Raw genomic sequence first — 15,170 nt, 5'->3', positions numbered from 1 at the left:
TGTATTTAGCAGCATTCCATTTTCCCATCAATCCTCACCAGATTTCCAGTCCCTGCTGCTGAAAAGCATCTCCAGAGCATGATGCTAATTCTACCATACTTTGTTGTAGGAATGGTGTTACGTGGTTGATACAGTTTTAGATTTACACCACACACGCCACTTAAAAAAAAAAGCACATTCTTACCTGTAAAGACTTTGCAAAGCATCACTTAGAAGATACTGTAAAGAAGTGGAAGATGGTCTTGTGGTCAGATGAGACTAAAGTGGAAATTTTTAGCCTCAACAGTAAGTGGTATGTGAACAACGGGTTGGGGGATGAATACTTTTACAAGGCACTGTATATACTATTCGTAATAACATCCTGCAGTGATGAAATTAGGCCAGATGGCCAAAAGATCCCTCCCTTGTTGCTGCTGAGGTCAGCAGTAATCTTATTTGAATTCAAAGCCACCTTGTTCTTTGTTCCTCAAATATATTTAAAAATGTGGCTCTTCCTATAGTCACTGTTGGACAAATCACATCTTGCATAAAGGTACTGCATTATATACTGTCTTGGAGACTTGCATGCTGCCATTCCTTGGATGATTGAGATTCAGCTTCTCCTCTTTATCCTTCTGTCCTTCCTAAGCAACAGCAGCACCCACAATAAAATGTCACTCCTTATTAATAGCAAGTAAACAAAAAGAATTATCATATAAAATAATATACAATATTTTAAAAAGTTGCAAACTCCAGCCAGCTTATAGAAACTAATTGTACAAGTCCATCGTTTTAGCTGAAAAAGCAATCCTGCTAGATTTTACCTCGTGGTGGGTATGATATTTTTCAATATTATGTGGATCCTTGTTTCATGAGATCTTGTTTTACATGTCATTCATGAATTCCTCCTTGTTACTTGTGAAATACATGACTGATTCTGAAGTGGTGATGGTTAAATTGGCACTGTTGTGCAAGATTAACAGCAAGGTACTCTGCTAATTTTAACCCATGCAGGCCCTATTCTAAACTTTATTAATCACAATATTCTAACTAAAGCTAATAAGTAAGCATTAATGAGCAATTTGGACCACTCAAGTGTTGGCTGGAATTTGTGGAGTGGCTGATGTCTAAAATTTGGATATCCTTACCTTGAATGTTAACTGATTTGGGGATGGAGAGTGATTATGCATTTTTTGGTTACAACTTTGTGATGTTGTGCTCTGTATTTTGATTTGAGTGAGCAGCATGTCAATCTTACAGGACCTTTGGAAAGAAACAAATTATGTTCTTCAGAAATGTAATCCACTATTTTAAAGATTTGTTGAGTAAACAAATTTGTAACTTTTGGTGTAACTTGTAGGTGCCTATTATTAAACTCATGGATTCTTACACTGAAGTAAAAGTGGACATCAGCTTCAATGTACAAAATGGAGTGAAAGCTGCTCAGCTTATCCGTGAATTTATCAAGGTATGAAAGCCTACATTTTATTTGCTATAGATTTATAGACAAATCGTAGGGTACAACAATAGATTCCTCCAGTGTCTGAAACGATCATAGTATCTTGTACTAAAACTAGGGGAGGTGAGCCAACAGGTTGTTAATCTGTCACATTAAAGCATTAATTCCTCAATTCGTCATTTCAGTTTGTATCTGTCCCCACCAGCTGATGGAATCAAATCATTTATTGCTTATATATTGGGTCTTTCAAGAGACTTTTGGATAGGTACATGAGCTTAGAAAAATAGAGAGCTATGGGTAAGCCTAGTAATTTCTAGGATAGGGGCATATTCGGCACAACTTTGTGGGCTGAAGGGCCTGTATTGTGCTTCAGGATTTCTATGTTTTTGTGTTTCTTCCAATAAGAAAAAGGCGGTAAACTATTTTAAAGCAGTTTTGTATTAATTTAAATTGAGTGTCATTTTTGTCTTCAGACTTGTATTGAAAGTATTGGCTTGAATTTTCTCTTCCCTGTTTACATCATGCACAGCTTTCATCAGGCTTTCTTTGGGCTTGTCAGAAGTTTCCACTAACTTGATGTATTATATTGTGATGTTCTTGTTAGGGGATTTGTGTATTTCAGTTGGAAAAATGTTAGTTATGTTCTTCAACTAATTAGATCAAATATCCCCAGAGAATTGCAGGAGGTTTTGTTTTAGAAAATTGAAATGTATATTTATTCACAAAATGTGCACGAAGCAAAATGCAGATGGGTTTAAAGGGCAAACAGAAGGAAAAGAAACTTGGAAGAATAGCCAGTGTTTTAATGCATAAAGTTCCAGGACTATACAACTTTTTTTTCGAGATATGTTTCAATAAATATTACTTATTGCACCTTTTTAAACCTATCCAAATAAAGGGTTGGATGCTTTGATGGTAGCTGCCTTCAGCACATATTGGCTGTTTACCATAAAAGTACTAGGCCTGAAACATCGACTGTACTCTTTCCCGTAGATGCTGCCTGGCCTACTGAGTTGCTGCAACATTTTGTGTGTGTTGCTTGGATTTCCAGCATCTGCAGATTTGCTCTTGTTAGACATAAATAAGGGTTATACAAAATGACATCTGTACTATTGAAATTAAATTTTAATTTCTAACTTTAATCTGAATTATGAAAGCATCTATTAAGTAAAGTTTGAGGTCAGGTTAGATTTCAAAAAAAAAGTTATTTGACAAACCATATTGAATTTTTTGAAAGAAGAAACAAAGGTAGACAAGAACTGTAGTAAATCCATTGGAGTTTGAAAAGGCCTTTAGGTACTGAACCACAAACAAGAAAATTTGCAGATGTTGGAAATCCAAGCAGCACACACAAAATGCTGGAGGAACTCAGCAGACCAGGCAGCATCTATGGAAAAGAATACAGTTGGGCTGAGACTCTTCAGCAGGACTGGAGGAAAAAAAGATGAGTAGAGTTAAAAGGTCTGGGGAGGGGAGGGAGAAACACAAGGTAATAGGTGAAACCCGGGGGGGGGGGGGGGGGGGGAGAAGTGAAGTAAAGAGCTGTGAATTGATTGGTGAAAAGGATACAGGGCTGGAGAAGGGGGAGTCTGGGAATCTGCTAGAGGACAGAAGGCCATGGAAGAAAGAGAAGGTGGGAGGAACACCAGAGTGAGATGATGGGCAGACAAAGAGATGAGGTGAGAGAGGGAAAAGGAGACGGTACTATATAGTGGAGTCATGAGCCTGGGGATGGATAACAAATTATGTGTACTTTGTACATAGATCGTTATTCATGTTGCTACTTCCCCAGACTCGTAACACGTCGTAATTATTCAGCCCTTATAATTATCTCCTTTACTCAATCAAAAGGTGGGAAATGTTTTCATAGAAGTTGTTTTCATAGTGTTGAGGACATTGCTTTCTTGTACTTGCATAAATGATTGGTAGTTGGGATTATAACTGTATTGGATTTGGTGAATGATTCCAAATTGAGGGTTTCACGTAATATTGAGGAAGATCAGGGGAAGTGCAAAATGGGTTTATAATTGAAAGCAATTTCAACATTGGTAAAATATGAATGATCTAATTCATTTGGAGTAATTACAGGCTGCATATTTATTGGAAAGAATCTAAATGAAGTACACTAAAGGAAAAATGCAGTCTAGAGATGCATCCACAAATCCCTGCGTGTGCAGGGCCCTTAGCATTGTCTATGATCCCTCCCATCCATCCAACAATCTCTTTGACACCTACCATTTATGGAGAGGTACTGTAACATTAGGACAAAAGTGTTTAGGATGGGAAAGAGCTTCTTTCCCCAGGCTGTGAGACTACTGAAATTACTGCCATCACTCAGGGCTCATGAATGGTTTAATTTGTATATGGGTCTTATTATTTGTTTGTTTATTTGTGGTAATTTAATTAGATAAATGATTATAAGGCAAAATTAAATGAGTACTGGAGGAATGGAAAAGAAAATTATAATAGATTCTTTTGGAGCAAAACTTTGACATTGACCATTTCATCAGAAGGCTGGACAATGTTTCTTTCTGTATTCTTTGTTTTATTTCAGATTTCTTAAAGTACTCTGTAAAGGGTGATCATCATTTTGATCAGATGAAATTTTCCAGTTGATTCGAATAAACCTCTTGATTTATTTGTAGAAGTTTCCAGTGCTGCCATATCTTGTTCTGGTGCTGAAGCAATTCTTGCTACAGAGAGATCTAAATGAGGTGTTCACAGGAGGGATTGGTTCCTACAGTCTGTTCCTAATGGCTGTTAGTTTTCTACAGGTAAAAAAACTGCACTTTTGACTTGCTGTAGATCTTCTCATTTGCTTTCTTAGCTTTCAACTTCTCTAACTGCCTTTTCCTTCTCTGCATTCCTGTTTCTTCAAGTGATCTGTCATTATTAGGATACTCCATATTAAATGCTAATATTACCTGGCATATGTATGTATTCTCCTTCTGCTAAATGTGGTTTAAAAAGGGTTCAAGAAGGAAATGATGTTTGAGTAATCTTGCTGAATATGAGATTGTTAAATCACAGATAAGCGAGCATTTACAGATGCTGGATCTATGGAAGTTTTGAATCATTTGTTTAGGCAGTATGCAAGTTATATTGTTTTTGTGCCTGGAAACTTGGATCTACCGTAGATTCCGGACTACAGAGCGCACCTGATTAAAAGCCGCTGGCTCTAATTTTAGAAAGAAAATCAATTTTTTACTTGTACAGGCCGCACCGGATTTTAGGCCGCAGGTGTCCCACGTTGTAATATGAGATATTTACACAGAAAGATACTACACGTGAGGATTTTTTAACTTTTAATTAAATCCATATGGTAACATAAACAAATACATATTGCAAATGCTTTTTTTCGAACCGTGCCTGTAACGCGGCTACTTTTAAATATACGTTGCGTATACTTTTTTACTGAACAACATTCCAATATCTCCTAACGACTGGTAAAAAATATATATACTGCAGCCTACCAGGAAAAGTTATTGATCGCCTTTAACTTAAAAGTAGCGTTCGCTCAGATCCAAAGCCGCTCGCGTAATGTGCTCCCCCCCGCCGTCCCGTTTAACGCAAACTGGTATCCCACAAGACGCGGCGAAACCAGGTGTGACGTCATAGCATCCCGCGATGCAGTACAGAAAACAAATATAGTTAAAACACTTCTAACTTTAACTAGAAAATGAATTACTAAGCGAAAATATTATAAACTAAATAACTGCCATAAAGGCAGCACAATGCTTTTCTTCGAGTGTTTTCCATGTTGATGAGGGTGAGTACAAATGACTGATTTACAATAATTTAATTGTGAAAGTGCGCTTGATTTATCGTACAATTTCATTGGACCTCTGTGAACTACTCATCAATTTTATTGGTCTACTGTTACGAGGCAAAATGTTTTTGGTGGCATGAAAAAAATCATGTATTAGCCGCTCCATATTAAAGGCCGCAGAGTTCAAAGCTGTTCAAAATGTGGGAAAAAAGTAGCGGCTTAAAATCCGGAATCTACGGTATTTGTTCTCAAGCTTTTAATTCCAAATTAAAAACGTATTTTCTTTTTTGGATTGCCAGTGGATAACCTTGAATATTCCTTGCATTGAGTTCCATTTAACAGTATTTTGCCAACTCATTTAATTTGTCATTATCCTGTTGTTGCAGCTTTGAATATCCATCAATGCAGCTTGTTGTGCTTCTTAATTTAGTATTTTCTGTTGAACTCTATATTGCTGTCTATTCATTTGTTTAATTTGGTGTTCCCTTAAGAACAGCACTTGTCACATTCTGCTAGTTACAAAATGAATCACCCGAACAAATATTAACCAGTGTCGTAAGAGTATGTGTCTTCATTAATTATGGTCCCATTTTTTCTTTGACATTCTTGGAAGTCCATATAGACAGCATCTGTAGATTGTCTCTTTTCTAAAATTTAGGACCTCCAAACATTCTTTTCCAACTTTTAGCTTTTTTAAGCCTTATTCTTTTACTCAGTCCCTCAACCTGACTTATTTATTACATTCTCTTGTATCACGAATATTTTTAATGAATACAGAAAACTTTTTAATGCACATTGAATATTCCTACATATCAGTGAGGTTACATAACTCTTTATTAAGAATCTTACTGTGTTGACAAAATCTTTAGAAACCATCTACAAATACTAAACCATACTAAAATGAGTTTATGACCTCTTTCATAACAAACTGTTAGTGATTATTCATTGTTTCCTATTATGTTCCACAAACCTTTCCAATGCCTCTAATTGTACTTATTCTTGTATAAGCTGAACAAACTGTAGAAGAAGAAAAGAAAATCAAAAATACACAAACAGTTATAAAACTTCCCTATTGTTACCTCCGTGAACTTGGAAATGTTATAATCATTAATAAATTTACAGAAGATGTCTTTTCTCACATGAGCAGATAGCTGGGATCTGACAAGGCTGTTCTTGATCTAGAAATGGTAGAAATAACTGTAGTTATGCTTTTATAATGATGGGTAATCTGCATCTTAGTTCCAAACACCATTACATCAAAGACTTAAAGTCATTCAAGTGGATTCCCCTGCAGCATTATGCTTCTTTACCTATTTGGAAGATGTATTAAAAAAATTGCACTAGATTTCATTATGCCTTGCTGAATAATACTACAGAAAATATCTGATACCCTCGCCACCCTCAGGACTTTGGACTAAAAGATTTTCTGGACTATTGCATGCTACTCCAATGAAGGCCCCAACACACTACTTTTTCACTTTTTTTTAATGCTACATGTCTGTAATATTTCAGTGAATCCAATGAGCATAAAAAGAGTGTAACTAGAGTTTGTGTGTTTAAAGGGAATAGGAACAGATTCCTCTGAGTTTCAGTCTCTATTTTGAAGCACTCCATACCTCAGCTCTGGTTGGAAAACTAGCCACATTCCTGACCATAGTCACACACCCAGTCCATAATCAGGATTCCAGTTCTGGCTACACATGTCACTTGCACAGCCTTGGCACATACTCAGGACTAACCAGTGAGCCAGATGATGAACCACTGGGATTTCTGAACAGTAGAGAATTATTGCTTTGCTGTAAATATATAAGTTGTAGAAAACAAAATGTAAATATTTGTAACTAATTTTTATAGCAGTATCAACAAATTACATTCAATACAACCAGTTGTCAATTATATTTTGACTGTTTAACCCAGCTACTCCCAACCCTCTTCGCCATCTCCCCCCCCCCCCCCACCCCCGTATCACATGTATTTTGCCCTTTTCCTCAACTGTTCATAAAAATTCAATTGTATTCAATTTGACAGTAGAGGAGGCCAAGGACATAAATGTCAGAATGGGAATTCAAATTGAAATGGGTAGCAAATGAACGTGGTCTCCTCTACTGTTAAGATGAGCCCAAATTCAGATTAGAGGAGCAAGAACATTGATTTTTCTAACTTCTGGCAATTACTCATCTTGCCCATTTCTGTCTTTTTCCATTTCCCATGCTGGTTACCATCTCATCTCTTTTGTTCTCCTCACCTGCTCAGCACCTTCCTCTGTTCCCTCTCCTCCTTACTTTTCTTCCATGGTCCACTGTCCACTCGTATCAGATTCCTTATTCATCCCTTTATTTCTTCCATATATCCCCTTCCAGCTTCTTGCCTCTTCCTCTCCCTGTCGCTCAGTCTCATTTACTTATTTTTTTTTACTTAATTTACCCATCTTTTTCTGGTTTTTGCCCAATTTTCTAGTCCTGATGAAGGGTGTCAGCTCGAAATGTTGACTGTTTATTCCTGTTCATAGATACTGCCTGACTTGCTGAGTTCCTCCAGTATCTTGTGTGTGTTGCTCAAGATTTCCAGCATCTACAGAATTTTTGTGTTGAACATAATCCTATTTTGCCTGCATTTTCTCAAGGGTTATAATATGTTCATGTGACAACAATATAGCAGTTGTGCATTATGCTAGAACTCCAAAGTTTGATTCTGCTGATGCTGCTAATATTATCCATTTACTACAAATGATCAAGGATAAATTTCTTACCTGAGTAAAGTTTATCCTGAGTGTCAATGAGTAGTTACATTATTTTATTATTCATAAAACCACTGAATAACAGTCTGCTGGCCTTGTCTTTATGCTTCACTTCAATGCAGAGATTGTATTGTCCATAACTACTCATATTTGGACTATGATTTGTTCTTTCTCATTTAAGATCCCAGATGAGATGCTTTTATTTAGCATGATTTGCAGAGTTGAATAAATCCTATCCTACTTTAAATCTTTCCATTCAATAAATCTTGGTATACTTGTGCAATTTGTAGTTATAGCTGTAGCTCACATTCTTAGAATTAGTAACTGAAAGAAGACTCTGGTTACAAAATTATCTAAATTAATCCGTATTGTTTCTTTGCTTGTAGTTGCATTCTCGAGATGATGTCTACAGCTGTGATGCTAATCTTGGAGTGCTCCTAATTGAATTTTTTGAACTCTATGGAAGGCATTTTAATTACCTGAAGACTGGTATACGGATAAATGATGGTGGTTCCTATGTTGCTAAAGATGAAGTGCAAAAGAATATGACTGATGGATACAGGCCATCAATGTTGTATATTGAGGATCCACTTCAGCAAGGTACACTCAATTCTTTATTCTTTAAGAACTAAAACTTGCTCGTTATTAGCTTCATGTGCTTTGCAGCGATGCACTTGAATGTTATCCAATCCTTATCAAAAATTACATGCAGATGATTACCAAGTAGTAATGGATTTGTAGCTCTTTTGAATGGTAATGAAGCAAAAATCATGCAGACACCAGTCTGCAGGTATTGCAATCTGGAGCAAAAAAAATGAGCTGCTAGGAGGAACTGGGCATGCCAGGCAAGATCACTGGAGGAAAATTGACAGTCGATGTTCTGGTTGAGAACCTTCATCTGGACTGAGAGGTGTAGTGTGCAGTTACTACAGTACCAATTACAGTGCAGGCCGACCTGTTGGTTGGGATCATGGCATGTGTTCTCATATGGCAGGCTTTGATTGGTATTTCTCACAACCATGAAATTTAAAAAAAATTGTCCACAGTTGAACGCCATATATTGATGTTGCTCCTTGAACTACTCAAGAGTTTTGGTGCAGTGAAAATCATATCTATTGTGCCATTAGTTTTGTGAAATGATGCTATAATTAAAGCATCTTTGAGAACATTTGGCATGCCCCCCTCTTTCCAGATGTTGGGGATAAGGCTGCTTTTCACCTAGCTTTTGAACTTTAGTAGGTATGTCATCTTCTCTAAAGGCCTTGTTGTTTTCTAGTTGACAATTGCAGTATTGCAGATAGTGATAATCAAATTCACCATCTACCTCTATAGTCTTTATCCAACAGAGAAAGAACATGCCAAGATCAGAACCTCTTAAGTCAACTAAGTAAGTAATCCATGCCATTTAGAGGCATTGACTGTTGGCAGCAGGCTCCCCAAAGCTCTGGAGAGGTACTGCACTGAACTGACTCCAAAGGGCACACAGCATCACTCATGCACCTGATCCAGGTGACCCTTAAAACACATGCTCCCAAGTTCCTACAGGAGGACAAAAAAAATTCAAAGATGTTTTTAAAAATGTTATTTCTTTATATCCTGATTAACTCGAGGAATTAGAATCAGTTTTAATATGACTGCCATATGTCATGAGATTTATTATCTTTGTAGCAACAGTACAATGCAATACATAACAAAAAAGGAATTACTGTAGTGTTCATGGGTTCAGTGTCCATTTAGAAATTGGATGGCAGAGGGGAAGAGGCTATTCCTGAATCATTGAGTGTATGCCTTCAGGCTCTGTGCCTCCTTCCTGATGGTGTCAATGACAATGAGGCATGATCTGGTTGATAGATGTCCTTAATGATGCATGCCACCTTTCTATCTATCTATCTATTGCCCATGATGTAGCTAACTAAGTTTACAACTCTGCAGCTTTTTTCAATCCTGTTCAGTAGCCTCTCCTCTCTTCTTTTCTTCCCCCCCCCCCATACCAAATGGTGATGCAGTCGGTTAGAATGTTCTCCATGGTGTATTTGTAGAAATTTGCGAATGTCTTTCTTTCTTTTTCGATATTTTTATTATTAATATCAAAAAAATAAAATTGATACATAGATAATGGGATTACAAACATACACATTACAACTGAACATGAAAGAATACATAAGCAATAGTTGCAGTATAAATGAGTATTCCCAAATCATGGACGATACAAGTAACAAATAAACAAGGCAAACCTAGGTATATCATAATATATATTTAAAAAGACAGAAAAAAGAAAAAGAAAAAAAAATTATGCAACAAAAACTAATCTAATCTAATAACTAATAAGGAAAAAAAACGAAAAAAGAAAAAAGAGAAAAAGAAAAAATGGAGGAAAAAAAGGGCTGTTTATAATATCTCTCAAAAATACAAAATCATCAGTGTCGTCAACTCCGATCCTCTCAACATATATAAAATCGAAACTGAAAAAACAAATAGGCTTGGAATAGGGTCATATTACATCATACGAAAATATTGAATAAATGGTCTCCAAATCTTTTCAAATTTAATAGAAGTATCAAATACAACACTTCTAATTTTTTCTAAATTTAGACATAACATAGTTTGAGAAAACCAATGAAATACAGTAGGAAGATTAATTTCTTTCCAATTCAACAAAATAGATCTTCTAGCCATTAATGTAAGAAATGCAATCATTCGACAAGCAGAAGAGGATAAATGGAGTGAGTCCATCATTGGTAAACCAAAAATTGCAGTAATAGGATGAGGTTGTAAATCAATGTTCAATACCGTAGAAATAATATCAAAAATGTCTTTCCAATATTTTTTCAAAAGCGGACACGACCAGAACATATGAGTTAAAGACGCTATCTCAGAATGACATCTGTCACAAATAGGATTTATATAGGAATAAAAATGAGCCAATTTATCCTTGGACATATGAGCCCTATGCACAACCTTAAATTGTATTAATGAATGTTTAGCACATATAGATGATGTATTAACTAATTGAAGAATTATATTCCAATTCTCAATAGGGATAAAAAGGTTAAGTTCTCTTTCCCAATCATTTTTAATCTTATAGAAGGGCTCTGAACGTATCTTCATAATTATATTGTAAAGTTTTGATATTAGCCCTTTCTGAGAAGGATTTAGTTCAAACAAATTCTCCAAAATACCTGAAGACACAAAATTTGGAAAAGTAGGAAGTACAGTGTTTAAAAAGTAACTTATAAATCGGGTTAAAACCCAAACAAACCAAAAAAAAAAATTTAAACTGTGATAAGAAATGCATTATAGGAAGAAGACGAGAGAAAAAAAGGCGAAATAAAAAAAAGCCAAAAATATTTTAGAGAAGAAACCGCCATCTTAGTAAAAAAAAATTCACCTTTGAAGGATTAATAAAAATGACCAAAGCTAAAGTACAGTGATTGAAGTAAGTAAAATAAACAGATTAGTACATCAAAAAAAAACTTTAACTGGAGTATAAAATATAGAGTAAACCTACACCAATAGCCAGAAACAAAATCTGGTTTCGGAAACAAAAACCATCTTGCAACGATCAAAATCACTCATTTATTAGAGATGAGAATCTGTAGCAGTAGGGAAGTTCTCATTCAAAAAGCTTCTCGCTTCAGATGTAGAAAAGAAAACACACCGAGATGCATTGGGAGGCGATATTCTGAGCTTCGCAGGGTATAAGAACGCAGGTTTTAGATTTTTCTCATAACATTCGGACATCAGAGGTTTAAAAAGAAGCCTTGCCTTCATTACTTCTGGACTAAAATCTTACACTACTCGAAAATTGAATTCTTGAAATTTGACCATCCCTACACGCCGAGCCACACAAATAAGTTGCTCTTTAACATGCACATAATGAAATCGGACAATTACAACCGGTGGTTTAGCTGAAGCACTTGGTGAACGACGCATAATTCTGTGAGCGCGATCAAGTAACGGAGGACTGTCTGGGAATACAGAAGGGAATGCATCCTTTAAAAGTTGAGCAAAGTACTTCCGAGGGGTCCCCTTGTTCAATACCTTCCGGGAGACCAAGTATGCGTAAGTTCTGTCTTCTGGACCGATTCTCAAAGTCGACACTCTTGGCTTTAAGTGTTTCCACCTGTTTAATCGTCGAAAGTAATTTCTGCTCCAGTTTTTCAATTATCAAGTCTCACTTCCGAGCGTCCTCTTGCAAAGTTGCGATTAGAACTTGCTGCTGGTTAACTACTGAATCTGTCTTATCCATATAATCTTGAAAAGCCTTTGTATCTTGTTTGAAAATTTGTCGTCGTTCTTCAAATTTTTCATTTAAAACCTCCAATAATATTTCATAAGTCAATTCAGTGCGCTTTGGATCGGTCTTTTTCTTCTTCCCATTCCCGTTAGAATCTTTCCCAGGTTCTCGCCCTTTAGATCTCAGAGCCATTTCTGTATTCATTTCTTCAAAATTCACAATAAACTCTTAAAGATAAGTCCAAGAAAGTAGCAAGAATCTTTTGGTGTAGGTAAAAGTAAGTTAAATAAGGGTGATCATAGGTTAAAAAAAGTAAAGGTTATGGAGCGAATCTGAAACAATGCTCACTCCATGAGCGTCTCCTGCTGACCTCCCAAATGTCTTTGGTGACATATCAAATCTCTTCAATCGATAGCCACTGTCGTGCCTTCTTCGTAGCTGCATTGATATGTTGGGCCCAGGATAGATCTTCAGAGATATTGACACCTAGGAACTTGAAATTGCTCATTCTATCCACTTCTGAATCCCTTGATGATGACTGGCGTGTGTTTCCTTGTCTTGCCTTTTCTGATGTCCACAATCAGTTCTTTGGTCTTACTGACATAGAGTGCAAGGTTGTTGCTGAGACACCATTCAACTAACTGATATATCTTGCTCTTCTTCAGTTTCTCATCACCATCTGAAATTCGGGCAACAATAGTTGTGTCATCAGCAAATTTACAGATGGCATTAGAGCTGTGCCTAGCCACACAATAGCAGTGTAGAGAGAATCCCTGGCCTGTGATCACGTAATAGAGAGGAGCCACTGAGAACTTCAAATCTTTTCCTCACAGAAGGCCATTGATAAAGGCAGAAAGAGCACACCATTCTACCCAGAAGCCTCCCTAGTCAGGACTCTCCTATAACATTAGTAGCAAAATCTGCAAAGCCAACACTGGCCTATTGAACCATCTCAGAACCCATAGAACTAAGGTGGAAAGACATTATACTTGATATTGGAAGAGTGCTGAAAAGGTGGTGTTGTGGTGACCCACTTCCCAGCGCACTCGAACCAGCTCACAAATAGGCGCGCGCCGGCATTGAGGCCAGTCCCAAAAAGGGCGCCAAGTCTGCTTCACCAGCAAGGGGAAAAGCCCGCACGCGGGACGGGGCTGTGAATACGCGCCCCCTACAGCATTCCCGCCCGGGGAGGGCGGGATCAGGAAGGCTTTAAAGCGAGGCTGCGAAGTTCGAATAAATCTCTTTTGCAACTGCAGCTCATCGACTATGTGTCGTTATTTCAGCGCTGCATGTAGCACACCGCTACAGTTGGTGACCCCAACGGCCCAAAAGATATTTGGGCCGAAGATGAACAACGCCGCATCTGTTCATGCAGTTTCGTTAAAACTGCTAAGCTTCTGGACGCTGCGACCTCACCTATGGTTCCAGCAAGCAGAAGCCCAATTCCACATTCGGCAGATAACCTCAGAGGACACACGTTACTACTACGTGGTGAGTTCCCTCAACCTGGAAACAGCGGCCCAGGTTGAGGAGTTCATACAGTCTCCCCCAGCGGACGGCAAATACACGGAATTCAAAGCCCTGCTCATAAGGACTTTCGGACTCTCACGGCGCGAGCGAGCTGCCCGCTTGCTGCACCTGGATGGTTTGGGAGACAGACCGCCATCGGCTTTGATGAACGAGATGCTGTCCCTGGCCGGAGGACACAAGCCCTGCCTCATGTTTGAGCAGGCATTCCTGGAGCAGCTGCCCGAGGACATACGCCTGCTGCTGTCCGATGCGGATTTCAGCGACCCCCGGAAGGTGGCAGCCCGGGCGGTCTTGCTGTGGAAAGCCAAGAAGGAGAGTGGGGCGTCTGTTGCACAGATCACCAGGCCACGCTCCCAGCAGCAGACCAGACCAGGCCTGGCAGCAGAGCCCACTAACCCCAGAGGGAGGGGTGAGGAGACCAATGAACAATAGTGCTTCTACCACCAGCGGTGGGGCGCAGAAGCCCGCCGCTGTAGCCCGCCCTGCAAGTTCCCAGGAAACGCCAGGGCCAGCCGCCGCTGATGGCTACGGCGGCTGGCCATCGGGATAACCTCCTGTATGTGTGGGACAAGCGGTCGGGACGCCATTTTTTGGTCGACACTGGAGCCAAGATCAGCGTCTTACCTCTGTCGAGTTATGACACCCGCAACAGGGCACCGGGTCCCACCCTGAGGGCCGCGAACGGCAGCACAGTAAGGACCTTCAGCACCCGTACGGTGTGGCTACAGTTCGGCTCCAGCCTGTGGTCAGCTATGGCCACAGTTGAACGGACTGGTGGAACGTTTCCACCGTCACCTGAAGTCGGCTCTCATGGCCCACCTCAAAGGGCCTAACTGGGTGGACGAGCTTCCCTGGGTCCTGCTCGGAATCCGCACGGCGCCCAAAGAAGATCTGCACACCTAGTCGGCCGAGTTGGTGTACGGCGCACCCCTGGTCGTCCCAGGGGAGTTCATACCAGCCCCAAGGGGGCAAGAGGAAGAACCTGCAGTAGTCCTGGGCAGATTACGCGAGAGGCTCGGTAACTTGGCCCCCATACCCACTTCGCAGCATGGGCAGAACCTGACCTGCGTACCCAAAGACCTGCTAAACTATAAGTTCATTTTTGTACGACGGGGCGGACATCGGGCACCGCTACAGCGGCCCTATGAGGGGCCGTTTACGGTGATCAGAAACAATGGGTCCACATTCGTGCTGGACATTGGGGGGAGAGAGGAGGTTTTCACGGTGGACCGACTCAAACCGGCCCATGTGGACGTGGCACAGCCGGTCGAGATTCCGGCGCAGAGGCAGACCTCCCAAACAGAGTCCAACCCAGACTGTGGACATTGGAGGGTGTGTCGCCGGTTCTGGGGGTGGGTTATGTGGCGACCCACTTCCCAGCGCACTCGAACCGGCTCACAAATCGGCGCGCACCGGCATTGAGGCCAGTCCCAAAAAGGGCGCCAAGTCTGCTTCGCCA

At 39.5% G+C, this 15,170-nt stretch overlaps 1 protein-coding gene across 1 annotated transcript in view; it reads left to right on the top strand.

The window, feature by feature from the left end:
* tent4b (terminal nucleotidyltransferase 4B) overlaps positions 1 to 15,170 on the top strand; it is a 61,178-nt gene that overhangs the window by 34,602 nt on the left and 11,406 nt on the right. Inside the window, exons 5-7 of the mRNA XM_073070045.1 lie at positions 1,340 to 1,447; positions 4,084 to 4,212; positions 8,331 to 8,544. Coding sequence (XP_072926146.1) covers positions 1,340 to 1,447; positions 4,084 to 4,212; positions 8,331 to 8,544 — 451 coding nt within the window. The remainder of the gene's footprint in view (positions 1 to 1,339; positions 1,448 to 4,083; positions 4,213 to 8,330; positions 8,545 to 15,170) is intronic.

Source organism: Hemitrygon akajei, chromosome 17, assembly GCF_048418815.1.
Source record: "Hemitrygon akajei chromosome 17, sHemAka1.3, whole genome shotgun sequence".
NCBI classification, from domain to species: domain Eukaryota; kingdom Metazoa; phylum Chordata; class Chondrichthyes; order Myliobatiformes; family Dasyatidae; genus Hemitrygon; species Hemitrygon akajei.
This window is presented reverse-complemented; position numbering and strand designations above follow the sequence as displayed.